This window comes from Cydia strobilella, chromosome 12 (genome assembly GCF_947568885.1).
Source record: "Cydia strobilella chromosome 12, ilCydStro3.1, whole genome shotgun sequence".
In the NCBI taxonomy this organism is placed as follows: Eukaryota; Metazoa; Arthropoda; class Insecta; order Lepidoptera; family Tortricidae; genus Cydia; species Cydia strobilella.
The window spans coordinates 5,434,362-5,455,024 of NC_086052.1; the positions used below are offsets into that span (position 1 = coordinate 5,434,362).

At 38.4% G+C, this 20,663-nt stretch overlaps 3 protein-coding genes across 3 annotated transcripts; 2 read left to right on the forward strand and 1 right to left on the reverse strand.

Moving 5' to 3' along the window:
- Positions 1-110: 110 nt before the first annotated feature.
- On the reverse strand, positions 111-7,267 carry LOC134745975 (DNA-directed RNA polymerase I subunit RPA1). The gene is made up of 3 exons (XM_063680130.1): positions 7,140-7,267; positions 2,852-6,997; positions 111-1,207 (listed from the first exon to the last, which is right to left on the reverse strand). The coding sequence occupies exons 2-3, from the start codon at positions 6,986-6,988 to the stop codon at positions 356-358; spliced, it is 4,989 nt and encodes a 1,662-aa protein (XP_063536200.1). The 5' UTR covers positions 6,989-6,997; positions 7,140-7,267; the 3' UTR covers positions 111-355.
- A 903-nt stretch (positions 7,268-8,170) lies between these two features.
- On the forward strand, positions 8,171-14,288 carry LOC134745967 (SUZ domain-containing protein 1). Its single transcript, XM_063680114.1, has 3 exons — positions 8,171-8,233; positions 8,321-8,619; positions 8,714-14,288. The coding sequence occupies exons 1-3, from the start codon at positions 8,174-8,176 to the stop codon at positions 8,946-8,948; spliced, it is 594 nt and encodes a 197-aa protein (XP_063536184.1). The 5' UTR covers positions 8,171-8,173; the 3' UTR covers positions 8,949-14,288.
- A 2,111-nt stretch (positions 14,289-16,399) lies between these two features.
- On the forward strand, positions 16,400-20,351 carry LOC134745990 (tetratricopeptide repeat protein 36). The gene is made up of 4 exons (XM_063680155.1): positions 16,400-16,672; positions 17,002-17,184; positions 18,821-18,990; positions 19,699-20,351. The coding sequence occupies exons 1-4, from the start codon at positions 16,552-16,554 to the stop codon at positions 19,801-19,803; spliced, it is 579 nt and encodes a 192-aa protein (XP_063536225.1). The 5' UTR covers positions 16,400-16,551; the 3' UTR covers positions 19,804-20,351.
- The last annotated feature ends 312 nt before the right edge of the window (positions 20,352-20,663 follow it).

Genomic DNA, 20,663 nt, shown 5'->3' on the forward strand with positions numbered 1-20,663 from the left:
CATTTAATGTAAGGGCCGATTCACTATGGAAAGCAGACTATGGCAAATTTGTTAAAATTGCTATGACAGTAATTTTATTGTAAGCAGATAGAAGAAAATTGGGATGAAATAACTTACACATTATAAATATTTTGGAATTTATTGCAATTATAAAAGTATTATTATATTAATATAAAAAAAAGGAAATATTCTTATCGTTACACCATCTTGTCAGAAAAGTTGCTTTTATCATCTATTTGACTGTTAACCTTCACAGCCAAGCTTTTTACTTACAATAAATTGCAAAATGAGTTTTGTACATGTTCATATTTTATCAATAGAGCGGCTTAACTATGGCAGTACACAAAAATTAAACCTATTCCTCCTCAATATCATCAAACTTTTTCTTACTATTTGTCTGCGGTATGAGCGGCCGTACGTCAAATGCGCCTGTCCCCACTCTGCAAGGCTGCCCTAACATCACGCAACTTGACGCCGAATGAATGTCATCCACCTTAGCGTTCAACACGGCCTCCTTTAGGAATATCAGTGAAGACTCGAAAGACATCTGCTGCAAAGGAGAAGTCGAAGATTCCATTCCTTTTCGACTCATCGGTTCGAAAACCCCATTGTAAGTCATGTAATCGGCTACCAGCGTCAAATGCCTGGGATCTACCGTGATTCCATAAACATTGAACACATTCTGAATTTCCTTTATGATCACTTTGTTAGCTGCCTCGATGCCGTAAGTTCGGGCTATAGCATGAACGTCATTGCTGTACAGCTTGTCAACGTGCAGCAAATCGTCATATTTGAACATTTCAACAATGTTTATACCCTCCGTCTTGAGGTACAGAATATTCTTTTCCCTGTTGGTGATCGCACGCTTGATATTTTTTACTTCATGTACGACTGATTTTGCAGCGGCGTCTCTGAGGGCTTGTGAAAGATCAACTTTTAAGAATGATATAGGGAAGAGTACGGTTAATTCACACCATTGGTGGTTTTTGGTGTCGAAACAGTAGTTGGTAGCACTGTCGATCTTGCCTACAACCTCGTTCATTAGTGTTTTGTCGGCGGCTGACACTTCGTCACCGTTTCCTTTGTCCGCATCTTCATTGTCTTTGGACGGGTCATCATCCAGATCTTCGTCGTCAGACTTTTCTTCTTCTCCTGATTCTGGATCCTCGTATTCTTGTTCTTCTGCTCTCTTGTTACGTTTCTTCACCTGTAATATTAACGTTTTCGTTAATAATGTAGTATTTCGATTATGATTAATCATTTGCACAAGCAAGGGCCAAAAATTTTTTATAAAACAACTGCTGTGCTATTTACAATAACTGCTAGACAGGTACGAAGACAAATGTATGCTCTTAATCACTTGTAATTTTTTCTTCTGTTGGTCAAGGTTTCAAGACATTGGAAAACCTCCGTTAATATATATAAAAAAAGTTTACGTTACATGTCCGTCTGTGGGTCACAAACTTACATATGTATACCAAATTTCAACTTAATTGATCCAGTAGTTTCAGAGAAAATAGGCTGTGACAGACGGACAGACAGACGCACGAGTGATCCTATAAGGGTTCCGTTTTTTCCTTTTGAGGTACGGAACCCTAAAAATGCTGAATGAAACTCTAATTTGGTGTAAATTAACCAATACCTAATCAACCATGAAAATAATAAAAAATCCCTAAAATATTACCCTAGTGCCAGTTAGTTTGTCACTTTCTGCTAGATGGCGTAGTGCCGTCAACGCTGACTGTATATTTTATTATACTCTATCTTAGTATATATAAGTTAGGGCCAGTTGCACCAACCACAATTAACAGACTGATTAACGTCAAGCAACAGAGAACTATGAAACTTTCTATACAATAAAATTTAGCGAACGGTAAAACGGTGACAGACGGTTTGGTGCAACCGACCCTTACTCTATGATATGACATTAAGAGGCCACACACACGAGTTGAATCCGTCCGCACGCTAAATTCAATTTAACGGCCAACGCTCAAAATCGAAAATCCAACAACTCTTGATATAAAGCGTGTGAATAAATTCGCATTTGTGTCATTCGAACGCTTTTTTAACGTGCGTCGAAAAAGCGCTCGTGCGTTTGAGGCCTGACTATTTTTGAATAGCGGAAACTATCTACATAGACTATAGAATACTGAGCGTTACATCCGTCAGAAAATAAATCTTTAATGGTACGTCTTTTTACTATAAAGGGGAGACTTTTGCGATAACTCAAAAACGGCTAAACTGATCACGTTCGCTATAGTTTTCATTTAATGTCTTTACATTAAAATAATATATTAATTAATATCATATTAATTTATTTATTTGTTTTTATTTTGTCTTTGTCGCAAAAAGTCTCCCCTTCATAGTAAAAAAACGTACCATTAAGCTCTATTTTTCCTTTTTTTTTTCATATTTTTGGACCCATAAGTCAAAAGTTAGAGGGGGACAGTTTTTTTTTCTTTTGGATCGATTATTTCCGAAAATATTTAATTCATCAAAAAAATATTGTTGAAGATCCGTATTCGTTTTGAAAGACCTATCCAACGATACCCCACACTGTAGGGTTCAAGCGAAAAATAAAATCCACCCCCACTTTACGTGTAGGGGGGTACCCTACACATAATTTTATTTTTATTTTTATTGTACGACTGTTGGATTTATTGATTTATATATGCATGCCAAATTGCAGCTTTCTAGCACACGATCACGGAGCAAAGCCTCGGAGTCCTCGGACAGACAGACAGACGGAGGGACAGACGGACTTGGCGAAACTATAACTATAATATAAGGTTGACTACGAAACCCTAAAAACCGGATCTTAATGTATAAACAAAAGGAACTGCTTATCTACCTGGGTAGCGTCGTCGTCATCGTTGTTTGGTTCGTCGTCCGAGCTATCGTCATCAGGGTCAGCTGCGGGCTCCTTCGCGGCCGTCGCCTCTTCCTCGACACCTTCCTCGTCCTCCTCGTCCCGCCGCTTCTTCTCCTTCTGCGCCGACCACACAACTCCACTCGAAGTCTTCGCCTGCTTCCGCACCGCTGCAAACATCTCCGCGAAGAACTTCCTCGACATATGATGTATAATTTGCTTCGGTTTAACCGCGTATTGAGTCTTGTATTGGGATTTCGGCAGGAACCAGAATTTCAACGTCGTCTTCAACTGTCGATTCGGTTCCGTGACTATTTCGCATTCCACGTCAATCTTCTCTAACACGTCAGCTACGGTCACTCTGTTCAGTTTCTGTCTTAACTTTTCAGCTTTCTTGTTTAAATTCGGAAGATCTTTGAACGGTATATCCATGTTTGGTGTTTTAAGTTTAGCTGACGCCGTCATCAGGATTTCTCTGAGACGTGGGATACCGAGGGTGACGTTCATGTCACCACGGCCGGCGAAATGGAAGGTGTTCAGTGTCATCTGCGTGGACGGCTCTCCGATCGACTGAGCTGCCAAGAGACCGACGGGCTCGCCAGGGTCTGCCATGGATTCCAAGTATTTAGCGTTGATCACTTCTGAAAATTTATCTTTGTCAGTCAGTTTTGTGTATGCGCTTTCCTTCCGATTTTTCAAATAACTCTGTATAATCCCGTCTAACTGCTCATTTATCACTCCAAATTTCCATTCTGGCGATATTTTGCTAGGGATCGGGTCGGGACATGATTTTCTACCGTATTGCTGTCTTTCTTCCTCATCAAGCGAACGCCACATTTTTTCTAGTTCCCAATAATAGGGGTCTCTTGTTTCATTAGTCGGTTTCTCGTCCAAGTCTATGTTGTTTCTGGCCACCTTCGAAAACTGTGCAAATGGACTCATTCGTACCTTCGCAAAGGGATCGCCATGTTTTTTCTTCCATTTCTTTAATGACTTTTGCGCTTTTGTAATGCTTTTGGGGTCCGCGTCTTCTTTCAGTGTTTTGATGACAGATTTGCTGACAACAGCATCGGCGTTCACGTCCAGGAATTCAAATTGTTTTTCTTTCAGAAATTGGCATTTCAGAACATCAAGCCCATCTTCACCGTAAGCAAACTGCACGACGCTGCTGTCGGAATCCCTGACTGTGTGATCGTAAGCCACGCTTAATCCTTCAAGATGCTTGATCAAGCACCGTTGCAAGTAACCGGATCTACTGGTTTTAACGGCTGTATCAATAAGACCTTCACGACCAGCCATGCAATGGAAGAAGAACTCCTGTGGCTGAATTCCTGTCATAAAGCGACCATCTATGAACCCACCAGCTCTAGGTGAAACGTCGTAAGGTGGGAAGCTCGGAAGGGACCGTCCAGATATCATGAGGGGTGGACGTTTGCCTTCCAACTCGATCTGGCCGAGCAGGCACGAGATTTGCATAGTGTTGACAGTGGAACCTTTTGCACCAGACTGCACCATCAACTGGAGGTTGTTATATGGGAACTTTTCCAGCAGTCCTTCTGACAAGCAAGCAGTATTAATGCTGTTTGTGTGAGTATCAAGCATATTTTTATACTGCCTGTCTAAATTAGCTCTGAATTTCGGGTCTTTCTGCATCATCTCTTCAATGGTGTCTTTCAGTGTGGTTTCGTCGACATCTACGGGTAGTTCGGTAGCTTTAGCCGCGGCAATTTTTCCAGTCGTTCTCACCAAGCTGATGTAGTCGTCTCGTTTTTTATTAGCTTCCTCCACAACTAAAATGTCTTTTACGCCAAGTGTGAAGCCAATCCATTGTAGGTAGAAGCTAAACATCTTCGAGAACGAACTTAGCACGGCACTGGAACTGTCTCCTCCATACAGCTCATACATACAATGTACGAGACCGTAAGGTGTGGCTCCATAGTGAGTTTTATCCAAAACACCTGACAACAGTTCACCTTTTTGTATGACCACCTCTGCCTCTGTCATGTTATTTCCTTCTAATTTAGACCCACCAGCTTTCCAAGGTCGTGGAGGCGTTTTCTGCCATGCTTTCACGCTAATTTTAGCATGGCTAGTCAAGGAAAGGTATGATTTACCTTTGGGGACACTGTTTATAATGATTGTGGATAAGATTTGCTTGCCAGACCAGAGTACCATTGGTTTTAGTATAGTGGGAGGCAGCAGTTTAATCTCTCCTCTATGATTGGTCAAGGCTTGGAAGACCAGTTGCTGGTAGTCTGATTTTGTAAAAAATGTGCCCCTGAGTGACATTTTCACTCCGGCTATAACATGATCCTGAATCAGCCCACTAAGTGGGGTGCCATCTTTTGGTACCAGATATTGTTTTCTTACTGACATAACATGGTAACCTTCACTTCTGGCTATTTCCTTCTGTGGAAAATGTGCATTCATTTCATCACCATCAAAATCAGCATTGTAGGATTTGCAGTTGGCATAATGCAATCTGAGGGTCTTCTCTCCTTTCAGGATCCTTGCCCGGTGAGCCATCATACTAGGCTTGTGGAGTGTTGGCTGCCGGTTCAATATCAATACATCTCCATTAACTAAGTGTCTATGTACAATCTTCAGGCTAGACTTCTTATACTCATCAGGAGTCAACAGTCTTTTTGCTAAACTTTTTCTCTTTTGAATGGAATCTGGTGGAATAAGAATCATCCTTCCGTTTTCAATTTCAAGTTTCTCTGCGCCAGGATGTTTATTGGGCCCATTAATCACCATTTTCCTCAACTCCTCCACATTCCACTCTGTCACAGGCACTGGATATGTCAGTTTTGTAGCAAATACATCTGGAACACCAATTTCATCGATGTCCACATTAGGGTCCGGAGTGATGACTGAACGCGCCGCAAAGTTAACTCTTTTACCCATCATATGCATTCTAATGACTCCAGTTTTCCTTTCAAGTACTTGTTTGAGACCTAAACTACTTAAACCTTGACCTTCACAATTTAGAATGTAATTCACATGTTTTTGCAAGTCCTGCCACACTGTGTGCAGTTTTTCAGCAGCACTTGCACCATAAACACTTTCATAGGCCTGCCTTGGTCCTTGTTCCAAGTTGTCCACTGTTTTCTGATTAGGTGAAGCGAGTACTTGTAAAACTGCACGAGCATTGTACGCCATTGTCATGATTGCTTTGTAGATATTGTTCTGGGGATGTTCAACCAGTTCACCTTTCAAAACATTGCATGGTCGCAGAGATGGTGGTAAAACCGGAACTATTTCCATGAAAAAGATGTCTGTGGCCGGTTCTGTTTTTGAGTACTTTAAAATTGGAATGCATTCTTTCAAAATGGCCTCATCATTTTGTGCTATGGAAGTGCAGTAACGTTTTATTTCATCAGGCATTAATATTTTGATTCCTTTTGTTTCCTTGTCATTGCTAATGATAGTGTGCATTATTCTGTTCTCAGATGTTGTTACTTTTAGTATCTTGGCTGCGCAATACAAGCACCTCTTTGATGTGTTAATGGATTTGAATACATTGTTAACAATTTTTGCCCTCAGTCTATCAGAGCTTTTGTTATGAAAAGTTTCAGTCACCGGATCTTTACTCTTTAACATTTTTTGATATTTCCTGAGAACTTTGGGGGTACCGTCATTATTTTTCATTGACAATGTATCATTGTTGTAGAAAATTTCCAAGTCTAGAGCTGCAGTCACATGTCCAGCATCCAGTAATTGCAATTGAAGTGTCAACAGAGTTTTCATTTTGTCGTCCATTTGTATTTTGCAACATTTTAAACAGCTGATGCGGAACAGCGTGTAGATATTTTTAATGAACAAGGGATTGACTACAACCAGAGGTAGTTCTATGTGTCCAAAATGACCTGAGCAGTGAAGAAGAGGATTGGTGCATGTAGCACATAGCTCGTTTCTGTCCCTGACAGGTCCTAGCGCAGGGTCATAAAGGCCCCCTTTGGTGGCGTTACCCATTGAGTCGAATGACTGGGTATTAGTAATTCTCGCCACACTAAGTTTGCGAACATCATCGTCGCTAAACAGCAAAAACTGGACGCCGTTAGGACCCACCGACGTAAGACCCTTTAGAGCCGCCGTAAACGCGGTTTTGAAAGCCATCTTCAGTCTCTGTAAACAGAGAAACACGGAAAATTATACAGAAATCGTAATTCGGTGTTATAACCAAAAATAACCTACACATGATTGTCAAATGTAACTAAAAAGGTTTGATATAATTAAATAAATCATGTTACATTTGTATATAACTCACATTAGTTCTCGTAATAATCCATTATTTGCCACAAAATACTAAATTTAAACACCATCAAATCACGCTTTCTCCACGACACGAAATGTCAAAACCACATGTAAAGTAAAGCGCTTGCTAGACGGTCGCCGACAAGCCCCTCGGACCGCGTGGCCTTGGTCTGGACGGACCGTGTAGACAGGTTTCCAACAAAATTTCATACAAACATTACTAAAGTCAGACCAAGGTCAGACGGTCTGAAGGCTTGTCAGCGACCGTCTAGGTAGCCCTGTTCCTATTACACAGATTAACGCTATCTTTCGATCAGATTTTTTATGATCTACCCCAAAGATTAGTATAATTCTACCCTCATGTCATGTCAGCCGTATGAAGCTCGATACTCGTTTTTTGACAGAATTGTTTGGCGTTTGCGTCCGCACCACCTGATTTGATCGGACAATTAAATCAGACTCGCGAAAAATTGTTCCCGTCTTAAGTCTTTAACTGCGCGGCAGTCATAGACAAAAAGAGTGAAGTGAAGTTACCGATTTGATCAGAAAAGAAATTGGCGTCAATGTTGTCAATAGGAAAAGGCGGCAAATTTAAAAAAATGTAGGCGCGAAAGATATCATCCCAGTCAGCCAGCTAGTCAACACTGGCCGATAACTGGCCGTATACTTAATCACTATCAAGTTCACTAAACTGTCACAACAACACGGCACGGGACCACCTCGTAATTTGTTGTCGCGTTGTATGGGTGAAATAGATGAAGATTAACAAAGAACAGTAAGAATAATATACAGGTCAGCGTAGCGTATGAGCGTATCGCCTTTCTGGCCTTTATGGCCTCTACAAACGTCATCGATCGCATGCAATTTGCATTTAATTTTCATCAATCGATTGATTCGTTGCTCCTACTTGTTGCTACTACTTTCTAGCCGGCAATTATCTAATCGCATGCCATTAGTTGCACCGTCTGTAGAAGTCTTTACATGACCATAGACCACATTCCGGTATTGTTATTGAAGTATGGCAACAATCTTAATCAGTCAGTCAACATGGCGGCCCAAGATGAAGTTGACGTATGTGAAAGTTGGGAGGATATGGACGAAATTGGCGTAAGTGTATTTGTCGCTCTTTGAGACATTTCTGACGTCGAAGCCGGCCGCCTTATATTCCTTCACACACAAGTTAATCTGTTTCAGTTAGACACGAAGATCAAGCTGATGTCAAGTGCGTCCCCGCCAGTGAAAACTCCGCTGAAAGGTTGCAAGGTTACGAACGTAATTGTGGAAGACAGCGCCTGTATTGGGTCTCAGTGCGTTATGCCGGAGCCAGCTATTCGCATTCTGAAGCGGCCGGCGACGCTCGCGAGCGGACAGCTGAACGGCGAACGGAACGCGCGCCCTGTTAAAACCCTCCAACAAAGACAGAAGGAGTACGAGGAAGCAAGATTAAGGATACTGGGCGAAGCACGGAGCCCCGAAGACGTCATCGACGACAAGTAAGCGACACAACGAGCCTACCCGTTTAGTCAGCTGTCCATTGTTTACATAATCAGTAGAATTTATATCTCAAGTTATTATGATTTGTTTCAGTTTGAGCTGCTTGCAAGATAAATTACAAGCGAATAGCATTAGTGACAGTCAGAATGGGAACAAAGTGAAAAATTGTCACAATGATAATGCCAAAGGGAAGGAGCGTAAGGTGCTAGTGAGGTTACCACCTGGAGCTACTGTGTCAGGGGTGTTCCCATCCCCGCCACCTCCGGGGGTGCTTGTTGTACGGACACCTCGGGGCCCTGACGGTACCAAAGGCTTCCAGCGAAGGTAGCACCAGCCCATGACAGTCATACACTAATTTGTAATTAATTCCATCCACAAACTACCCAAGAAAGACAATGTTGCAATATTGGCTCTGATTATAGTATGATCTCCACAATTCCTAAATTGTGTTAACATTGTTTCTTTGGTTCTAAAAAGTGTTTTATGTGACCACATAAGCTCAACAGGTGAAACAAGTGCATTGGTATTCTAGTTATCAAAAAAATCCTTGATTGGTCTTAAAACTTCATAACATGCTAAGTTTGTTTGGATGTATCATTAGAACTAATGAATATGTACATAAACACAGTAAACTATACAGGGTTTTTTGATAACTGACCTTACTACTGTTATACAATGATATGTCAATAAAATCCTGACCAGTTTACTGTTATCATTGTTGACATGGCAATGGCAGGCATTTTGCCTGTGTGAAATGAAGCTCAATTCAATCAAAAGTTTGTAGGCCAAACATGAATATATCCTTTATGTAAACATGATTTTTCCCTCTATTATCAATGCTACAAAACAAGTGGCTCTTCTAGCAGTTATTATGGAACAGTTGGGGCTACATGGTGTCATATTTTTCAAACAACTTGTAACTTGTCACTTTCATTGACTTATATACAGGGTGGCTAAAAATAAGTGCATTCCGGTTACCAGGGATGTTCTGGGATTATACTGAGCGACTTTTACTATCGGACCAACCACAAAATCTTAAAAAAAATTAATAGAAAATGGACCAGCCAAAATGTATGAAACAGCCAATTTTTTTTTTCGTGATTATGTTTTAAGCAAATAATTTAGAATCTTTGAAATTCTTGGAACTTTGACAATGAGTCATTTTTTTTTATAAATTTACAGTAGTTGGAAGAAATGTCGTATTAATTAATAACTAAAAGCTAGAATACTTGCTTTTAGATTAGTATAATTGATCACAAACATATTTCTCTTGACACCTTAATGCATAACATAATTGTTACTTATACTACATTTGTTCCTGAACATAAATTATGAATTGTGGATGATCATTGAGCTCACTAAAGGGAACAATAATATTTATTGTAATATGTAAGTGAGAGCTAGATGCCAATCTAGTGGGATCAATAGAGGTAATTGCAAATAGAGCAAATGCTACTAGAGTCTCCATGTGGTTACCACTCTGACGCGGAACCACAAGTCACTCCTGTGTGTGAGGACTATATATATTATGTGTATAGAACTGTTTCGGTCACACGCCGCTCCGGTGAAGCACCTAATGTGACGACCACCAGTCACCCACTAAGTTTTAGATGAAGTATGGCATGGGTGCCAACAAAGTCAACTTAGCATCGTTGTAAGACTTGTAAGGCTATCTTGAAATACAAGTAGATGGTATAATTTAATATACTTTCACAATAGGTGAACTTTATCTATTTTACAGAACAAAGTGTGCCATGGGTACAAGTGCCTAAACCACTTAGCTTGTATTTTTAGGTTGTTGCATTTGTCCCATATTTGCATTTGCCCCCAGTGAACCTGTCAACATATTGAATGATTGTATGTGCAAGTTTTCAGAGTATTCAAATATGTTTTAGCTCAATTTGATGATTTAGCTTGAATTGATGAGTCCACTTTGGTGTAAATATTTTTTTAACAGACAAATAAATAATGAGGTTTGCTAGTCTCCAAACAACAATATGATCTCTGTGTCATGGTTCACTCATAATTCAAATGAATGTCTAGAGGCTCTAATTATTTTTTAACAAGCAGATACGTCTGCGAGCGATACTCCAAACTCCAAAATTTGGCTCTAATTATTGTTTATGGTTAATAACAGTGGCCATATACATCCCATAAGACCTAAGAGCTCACTAAAGACATACTTAAAATACAATGCAATGAATCATTATTTACTTGTTTTTTATTCAAGTTGACAATATTGCTACTGGTTCTCGTTTATTTGATCTCTGTAAACATGTTATCTACAAAGAATTATGTCATAATTTTCAAAACAACTGACTCATTTATAATAATGAATGCATCTATTATAAGGTAGTGTTTACACAAATAATATATGGTTGCAAAAATGCTCTAAAATGAGTTAATGTCATTTAGTAAATATGTATTTTAGTTTTATGTCTTATTACCAAAGAGTTATTAAGAATAGAAGACGTATAAAGTCTAAGAATAAGTTGTGCTTGCGCAGGTTGGCTGTCAAAAGTTGACAATTTACATGCCCGAAAACAGCGCCGTATAACGCAATCTAGTTTGGCTGGCAAACTAGAGGCACGAATTTCTTTGACTTTACACTACTTCTACAATCAGTGACTCTTTGCTTATTATATTGGAACACGTTTTTAAACATTGCGAATGATGAGATGTGCGGTCTTGATAAGGTCTTAGGCCTCGGTGGTTCTCACCCGCCACCCGCGGCGGGCAGTGGGTGAGAACGACTTAGGCCTTGCAAAAGACGATAGTGAAGGCCGTGTTATGTGAAGGAGAAAAATTTGGAAACCGAATCCTGGGCTCCAAAGTATTTGACGCCTGTCGCAACTGGGATAAATGCCAAGTAGAGATTTTTGTAGCAATGTAATCAAAAACTACTAAAAATCAGTAAGGTGTAGAGTACAAACAGCAACACTCTTAACTGTCCATTGGTGGACGTTATTCCTTTTGTAATAAGGTCCACCGATGTAAGGTTAACAGTGTGGGCGATGATATTCGGTAATTCCGAAAAGTTCAGAATGTCGGGTAAATCCAAAATAGACACTAATATGATGGAGTTATGAGTGATTTTCGTAATGAGCCGATATTTTGAAGTAGTCGGGAATATAGGTACCTCACTTGTATTTTCTCCAGTCCACCTTTTAATCGAAGATTTTCTATTAAAAATCTTTTCTATTTTTTTAACCATCATGCCCACCACATTTGAATGAAAACGATTCATTACACAACAATTTTATTAATTATTATATATTTATTAAACATGTGTGCATACAATTAATTGATAGAATAATTGTCAAAATTTTAAACTTTTTATATCCCATTTTTCTACATTATACATTATAGTATATTTTTTAGGATAAGGTACTTGCTAATTGTATATATTTTTAGCATATTATTTTAACGTGTTAAGTTTGGATGGTGCTTGTGGTCGGTATGTGTCAATGCGAAGAACCACTGTGTATAATTCTGGTTATTTCACCACCTCGAACACAGTAGGTATCTTATACAACCTCTTAGTATAATTTGTCGAGATCTCGCAAGGATAAACGTTAGGACTGACAATATAATAACGACTTTCAATTGTTAATAGGTACAACAACGCTTTGCTGGCGAGGGCTCACCGCGAACTTCTAAACTCGAAATTCGCATGTCTATGACTCCAACATTGCGAGACGTATCTATTAATAGATACCATCATGTTTCTATCAATCTGGTTTTCCATGTGTCGCGATGAAATCTTACACTTGTCCATGAAAATATTTATGTTTTTTCATTGTAACCGAATAAGTATCTAATGCCTGATAGAACTAAGGTTTAATTTTGTAAAATCCTAATCACCTTGCGGGATCTCTGTAGTCTTCTATTTGTTATTGACAAACTGACCATGTAGCATTCGAGTGACTGAGGTGCATGAGTTTTGGTCAGAGTTTGATTTGATTTTACCATGGTAGGTATTGTATATTCTGTTTTGTAAGAAACATTAGTCCTATATCATGTTATTTTATGAAACTTTAATATCCTATGGCAATCCGACACTGTTTCATTAGAATCGTGGTTCTAAATTACTGTTAAATGGACTGCTAAAATCATAACCCTTTTTGCTTTTGGCATTGCCATAGGCGGATTAATAAAAATGTTACCCAAAAATTTCGGGTATTGTGACGTCATTTGAGAATTCTGCAACCAACCAATGGGGTATCGTGTCTTTTTATAAGGTTGCATCACAAAGCCTCAACGCCAAAGTTTTGGAAACCGAAAACGTTGTAAATATTAATGTCCCAATATGTTTACACTTTTACTAAGCAAGTTAGAATAATAGACATTTCGCTTTAAGAACAAATTAAATTACTTTCTATGGAAATATTTTAATTTGTGTTTTTTCAAGTAGACACACTACTATTTAAACTATAAACCGAAATAAATGTTATATACGACCTATCGTGACCGGATAGCCAAGTGGTTCAGGCACCTGTCCGGTAAACGGGGGATGCTGGTTCGATTTCAGCTCTACTGCAGGCTTTGGTCATTGTTTCCTTCGTGTATGACATTTATTTCGGTTTAAGAGATATTTCGGTTTGAAAACTGTGGAGTAGGTACCTTAGTGATTAATTGCGTCTAGTTAAATTTTTGAGCAAACTTTGATACCCAAAGGGAACGAGTCTTACAAGGGTGTCAAAGAAAATTCGTGCCACTAAAATGTAGCTTCACAAAATGATGTTTTCATAACGCATTAAAATCTACTGTCTTCATTTCTATTACTTATGCGTTAAGGGAGTAACAGTGTACAGAAATATCGAATTACCGTAATACTTATATTACTCTTACCCAGTGGTACAAACTACCGTCTTGGCAAATATAAAGAAAATGAATCAACCGAGCGTTTTGTAACCGCCATCTAGTGAAGCTGACATTTTGACAGCGTGACTTTTTATTTGGCTTTATTGACTAATTATGTCTGATACAAATAAATTGAATTGAAAAAAATCCTTTTACGACTAGAGTAAAATGAAACACTTATAATACGGTCAACCGAGGTGAATAGGGAAAAACTTAAAATGTGATTAACCTAAATACCCGACCGACCTAAATAACCGAGGTGACAATTTCTTAAAAAATACCCACACAGATTGTAATATTCGATTGAAAATAATCGTAGGTTTTGTATGATACAATTTGTGTATTTTTAAGAAATTGTCAGGTAAATCACCATTTAACTTTTGTCCCTATTTACCCCAGCTATCCCTATTCACCCCGATTGACGATACCCACCTATTTTTATAAATTCGTAATCAAATTTATTTTAGGACTCGACTGACGTTTCAAGAGTGTAATGTAAATTGAACAATGTTTATAAGATGTCACAGTGATACGATACCGATCTGTCAGTGTCAATAGTGACGTTTTGGTTGAAGAAATGTCACTTTTGACACTGACAGATCGGCATTGTGTCACTGTGACATAAGCATTGTTCTAATTGGGCCGATAGTTAAAATACCTTAGTCGAAGATTGTAGTCAAATTAAAATCTGACCGAACTATACCAATTTTAGCATAAGTTTACAAACTCTTGAGGAATGTGATATAGAGAATAATCATCTTGTTGCAAACCTTTCTGTTTATAATAAAATGACAAAAAGTGGAACGTATGTTTTAATTAATAAGTAATAATATTGAGTATAATTAAGTATGTTGTCCCATTTTACTCCCATAGTCCCAAACTACTTGCCTAAGTAACTAAAAAAAAAGGGCATTCCCGTTGCCAGGAAGGTTTTTATACTATACTTTTACTATGGGATCAACCACGAAATCGCGAAAAAAAAATTTACCCTCCCATAGAAAATGGACCAGCCAAAATGTATGAAACAGTCAATTTTTTTTCTCGATTTCGTGGTTGGTCCAATAGTAAAAGTTGCTCAGTATAATGCCAAAACCTCCCTGGCAACGGGAATGCACTTATTTTATAGCCACCCTGTATAGGTTGACTTAAGACTTGTATTTGGAACATTAGTTTCAGCATAATATCTTTTATATCTTCAAGCGATGAGCGCGTTCGACGTGGCAAAAATATGCCCTTTGGGGAGCTCACATTTTTATCCTATATAGCCGCCAGGGGGGCCACCAGCCACCACTGAGGCGCACACATCCAATCGTAAATAATATATGCCGAAAGTCACGGCATAAGAACCTTGAGAATTTCCTAATGGTCCTTATGTTTCCAAGGAAGATGATATGTAGATAAGGTTTATTGCTCGATGGCTCAAATATTTCATATTAATTTGTTTATAGATCGTCTGGTGATTTGAGAGATAACAAGTTGGTTCGGTTTCTATTTATATTATTTATTTATTTATTATCTGATTTCGAAGATCTTACTTTCTAAACGGAATTGGATACCAAACTCATGCAGGTTAAAATAAAACACGTGCGAATAGATTATTCGTAAACTGTGTCGATTTAAAACATTCCCTTCGGTCGTGTTTTAATTTATCACTTGCTTTGATGGAAATCATGGATTTTTTTTGTTAAAACTTGCAAAAAATTAATACCTACTCAAAAACATGACTTTTCGCAATTACGGGCACGCACAGCCATCTCGCTTATGCTTACTCAGTGAGTGACCATTTTGGATGGAACTATCTACTTAGTAATCTGTGGATGGAACATACAATAGGTACCTACAAAGAGAATATATGTATAGTATAGACTGTATAGAGGGAAATATACAAGTTATAGTAAATTTTGTAGTCACAGTAAATTTACTGCCATCTATCCACACACGATTAAAACTAAAAATGAAAATGTATAAAGATATCAAAAAATGTATATGTAAAAATGAATGAATGTATGTGATGTATGTGAATGAGTGGGTAAATGAATAATGTGTATGGATAAATTTTTATTATTTTTATATGATTTTGATCCATGTTCTTTCACCTCTATCTAGCCGAGCATAGGCCAAAGGCACCATCTGTCCGAGAATGACTTATTCTTGATTTCCGAGGCACGTTTTTCCTTCGTTAGACTTTGTTCATCTTATACGGAGTTACATTATCTTTGGTACCTACCTATATCGACTTCCGGAGACGAACAATCAATCTAGCCAAGTTTCTCTCTTTAGAAAATTCAAGTACACCTTACGCCGTTTATTTTTTAAACAAAATGAAACCTAAATTTTTAATGAACTGCATTAAAAACGGGTAATTTTTTGGATATCATATCATTTTCGTTTTCAAACTCCCTAACTCTCCCGTTTTAGTTAAGTATGTACCTACTATCTTATTTAGGGTTCCGTACCCAAAGGCTAAAAACGGGACCCTATTACTAAGACTCCGCTGTCCGTCTGTCTGTCACCAGGCTGTATCTCATGAACCGTGATAGCTAGACAGTTGAAATTTTTACAGATGATGTATTTCTGTTGCCGCTATAACAACAAATACTAAAAAGTACGGAACCCTCGGTGGGCGAGTCCGACTCGCACTTGGCCGGTTTTTTATCTATATACTCACGGAACCCTGTATGCAAGAAATCTATAAAATTATGGAATAGGAAATCGTAAATACTAATATTACCAATGCAATTGAAACGACGTAAACCAAACTAGTCCGATAATTATATGCAAGATATAAAACGAAACAAGTTTCTTGTACTAAACCCAGTTCTCATACTAAGCTTATAGCGCGCAGTTGGGTTTATTTTAGTGAAACCAGATTAAAACATATCATTTCGCAATTAAATAACACAAATAAAAGTAAGCAAGTTTGTGTCATATTTGAAATTATAAAATCAAACATTAAATACATTAATTTGATAACCGTAAACGCACCACTGCACTGTGATTTTTTCACTAAAATTATTTTCAAAAGTTTGAATTTGGTACCTGTGCTTCAGCAAGTTTATATTTTTTTAATGGCGGGGTTAGAAGGCTTGAGTGATCATGATAAGGCCGTGTTGAGGAGTATTTTCGATCCCACGGCTACTATTGCTGATGTCGATGTGAATGAAGATACATTTGAGGAGGCGGATTATGGTAAGTATTAAAACGATTTCCAGCTTGCTGGGAATTAATTTTTCGAAAAGCAGCAAGGTCATTACTTACACCAATAAATTGTTACACAATGTATAGATAAATACTTACCTAATACTTAAGATGGACTTATTACCTACCTAACCTTTACACTATAACTAAGAACAGCTGTAAAAGGTAATGAAATAAATTAATTTGTATTTGTAAAAAATAATTTGATTGGCCTATTTCTGTTCCCGAAAGTTTAGAACATTTTAGAAACAAATGCCTGCCGTTCCTATTCTTAGGAACAGATGTGACAAGTTTTCTTTTTCTGCATTTCTTTGCTTTAGAGGCAACAACCGACGCTGAAAAGCAATCAGTGCAACTCTGCGCCCGAGGAGTACGATTAGCCAATGAAGGCAAACTGGACGAAGCCTTGGAGGTGCTCAGTAAAGGCGTCGAGTTAGCCCCGGAGCGCGCGTCCGCGTACAATGACAGAGCGCAGCTGTTACGTCTCATGAAGAAAGATGACGGTAAGTGATGTAGAATGAAGGCAAACTGGACGAGGCATCTTTACTGAGCACCTCCAAGCTCAGTAAAGATGTCGAGTTAGCCCCGGAGCGCGTATATATAGTAGGTTGAAGGTTTTATTCTCATAATTACCTAGTCGGCTCATAAGTTCTGTCACTGGCCTTTAAAATTTAAATTTGGAACTCCTAAAACAAAAACCGTTCTGCATTTGAATTTCGAATCTTTATTAAATATTTGAGTAGTATAATTTTGCAATTTTCTGTTTTCTTCAACATGGAGTGGACGCTTAAAGATAGCCGTACCGCAATAATTGCACTATATCGTTGTGGTCACTCGCCGACTAAAATTTTTAAGCTACTTGAAAATTTAAAATTCTCTCTAAGATTTGTGTATCGTACCATAGAAAGATACAGTGGGGTCTCTAGTTTAAATGACAAGAAAAGAAGCGGTCGTCCGCGTACAGCTAGGACTCCAGCGGTTGTACAAGCAATTAGGGCACGCATTGCCAGAAATTCCGCTAGGAAACAAAAAGTTATGGCCCTCCAGATGGGTTTGAGCAAAAACACGGTGAAAAGAGTGCTTAATCAAGACCTGAGACTTCGTGCTTATAAACGAAAAACTGGCCATCTTCGCAATGGTCGGCTTAAAGCTTTAAGGCTTAAAAGATCTAAAGCTTTATTGAAGAAGTACGCTAAAAATAAGCACCGTTGTATACTGTTTTCGGACGAGAAAATTTTTGACATAGAAGAAAACTGTAATAAACAAAATGATAGTGTACGCTCGCAATAGTAAAGAAGCGTCTAATAGCATTCCCCGTATTCAAAGAGGTCATCACCCTTCATCTGTGATGGTTTGGCTGGGAGTTTCTTATGCGGGCGTCACTAGTATGCATTTTTGTGAGAAAGGAGTAAAAACTAGTGCCAAAGTGTACCAAGACACGGTGTTGACTAATATTGTGAAACCACTATCCCATACGATGTTTCTAAACCAGCATTGGGTTTTCCAGCAGGACTCTGCTCCAGCCCATAAGGCAAAGTCTACACAAGCCTGGCTCGCCTCCAATGAAATCGACTTTATACGGCATGAAGATTGGCCCTCCTCTAGCCCAGATCTTAATCCTTTAGACTATAAAATATGGCAGTATTTAGAGGAAAAGGTGTGCTCAAAACCTACTGCAAATCTAGACTCGCTGAAAAAATCTCTTGCTACGGCAGTGGCCAATATCGACATGAAAGTGGTGCGTGAATCCATTGACGACTGGCCACGAAGACTTCAAGCCTGTGTAGATAATTATGGCGGTCATTTTGAATAAATGTTATACATTTAGATTCTCTAGTTTATAAGCTTTCAAACGCTGTACAAATTATACGGAATAAACTTAAACTTTTGATTTTATTTGATACTATGTATATGACAGAACTTATGAGCCGACTAGGTATACTTTTATCTGATAAATTAGTAAAGTCTTCTTTATAAATTAACTCTTCTCAGTGAAATGTTGAAAATTGTATCGTAGCGATCTTGAGCCATCCTAAGACTTGTAGGAACGCATTTCGACAGTGATACTGGCTAGTAACATGCATAGGGCGATATGTTTGATATTGCCGGTACTAACAAAGTTTTATTTCGTAATTTCAGAAGCCATGGCGGACTTAGACCGCGCACTCCAGCTGACGTCAGGGCGAAAAACAAAAGCGCGCGCACTAGCGCTGTGTCAGCGTGGCGTCCTCCTGCGAAAGCGCGGCCAGGACGCCCGCACAGTGTTCCTCGAGGCAGCCAAGCTTGGCAGTGGATTCGCCAAAAAACAGGTAAATAACTATACCTGTCATTCTGAAGCAGGTTCTAATGATTCTTAAAGCAATTAAAATAAACTTAAATTTAAGAAACAGGGAAACTAAAGCGCGCGCACTAGCTCTGTGTCAGCGCGGCGTCCTCCTGCGAAAGTGGGGCGAGGACGCCCCCTCGTTTCGTTTCGTTTCTCGTGGCGGCTATGCTTGGCCACGGATTCGTCAAAAAACATGTGAATATACGCAGGCTCTCACGTTGCTTAAAGCTATATTTATTCCAATTATTACCAACTGTAAAAACACATTCAATTTTCATTTTTAATTTGGATGACACTAAATTTAGCCACACATTCCACCTGTAATTTACCACTCCTTCGACACCCTTAGGTCCCTTCCCTTAGGAGCAGACAAGATTTTACATGGTCCTTCGAGCCGGATTAATTTAGGAAAACAATGGCGCATGACATGACGCTCAACTTTTGGGACCATCTTTTTAATATAGGATTAGCATTTAAGGTTTACCTATAGAAAACATTTTCTCACAATTTGATGTGTATGTACAGCTAATAGCAATTTGTTTTTCGCTGCTAATTCTCAAAATATACATCAAATTGTGTAAAAATATTTTCCATAATGTCAATATCTAAAGAGGAAAAGGGGGACTAGTTTGTATGGAGAAGTGGTGGCAAGTCCTTCAACATTCATCTAATATGTCTGACCATTCTTCAGGTGGTCGAGCTGAATCCCTACGCTGCTCTCTGCAACCAGATGTTGAGTGAAGTCATGAGAGGAGGAGAGGTGAAATTGGCCGGCATCCCGGAGTCAGAACAGTAAGGATGGTGGAATTGAGTATTTGTAGGTTTTAACAAGCTCACAGCCGTTGTATTTTACCTATACAATGACAGGAATACTTGCCGTAGACTAGGGTGGTCCTTATTTCGTCGAAGTTATATTTTTCTACAGGGCATCTGCTTTATGTGAAATCTACCACTAAAAAAACCCTACCTACATTAAGAGAGAATAAATTCATAGTGGAGAGGGAATAAAACTCACAAAATCTAATGGATTAGAAATTTATATTGTTGAATACAATCGACATCCACTTTCAAGAAAATTCCATACAATCACTCAAACGGAGGTATTTGCCCCCGAGCGAACCAGCCCGACCCAATATCATCGAAAATGACAATTTTACATTTTGAAAATGACAAATTTTACTACAAATCGAAATATCGTTAACTACACTAAAGATTACTTAGAATATGCAATAAAATCTCATAAATATACTAAATGAAGATCATGTGCAGAAATTTATTGTATAAAGAAGATATTTTTGTTAGTAAAATTTCCACACACAACCATTAAAATTTGTAAAATTCAAAGATGCTTTTTATTTCTATCCAAAAGCGTCAACCATAGATAACACAAATTGAAAGTGCACTTTAAACATTTATGTTATAAAAGCTACGTGGAAGTTTTTTTTCGTCTTTGGTATTTTACTGTGTTAGGCGATGTATGAATTGTTTTGGCACATTTTATAGATGTGGTAACGCATTGGAGATATAACGGAAATACAATTTTCAGTAATCAGGTGTTAGTTCATTTCCGGCTTAAGCCACCCACTGAAAACTTTTAGATTTAAAAATCAAAAATTTAAAGCGTCAGCTTGCCCTCTCATATGCATTTTTTGGCCT

Bases quoted from the DNA above. Each gene is read 5' to 3' on its own strand.
- LOC134745967 (XM_063680114.1), top strand. From the start codon at position 8,174: ATGGCGGCCCAAGATGAAGTTGACGTATGTGAAAGTTGGGAGGATATG. The intron at 8,234-8,320 runs GTAAGTGTATTT...AATCTGTTTCAG, and splicing joins AGGATATGGACGAAATTGGC to TTAGACACGAAGATCAAGCT. The intron at 8,620-8,713 runs GTAAGCGACACA...GATTTGTTTCAG, and splicing joins GAAGACGTCATCGACGACAA to TTTGAGCTGCTTGCAAGATA.
- LOC134745990 (XM_063680155.1), top strand. From the start codon at position 16,552: ATGGCGGGGTTAGAAGGCTTGAGTGATCATGATAAGGCCGTGTTGAGG. The intron at 16,673-17,001 runs GTAAGTATTAAA...TCTTTGCTTTAG, and splicing joins ATTTGAGGAGGCGGATTATG to AGGCAACAACCGACGCTGAA. The intron at 17,185-18,820 runs GTAAGTGATGTA...TCGTAATTTCAG, and splicing joins TCTCATGAAGAAAGATGACG to AAGCCATGGCGGACTTAGAC.
- LOC134745975 (XM_063680130.1), bottom strand. From the start codon at position 6,988: ATGGCTTTCAAAACCGCGTTTACGGCGGCTCTAAAGGGTCTTACGTCG. The intron at 1,208-2,851 runs GTAGATAAGCAG...TTAATATTACAG, and splicing joins ATGACGACGACGCTACCCAG to GTGAAGAAACGTAACAAGAG.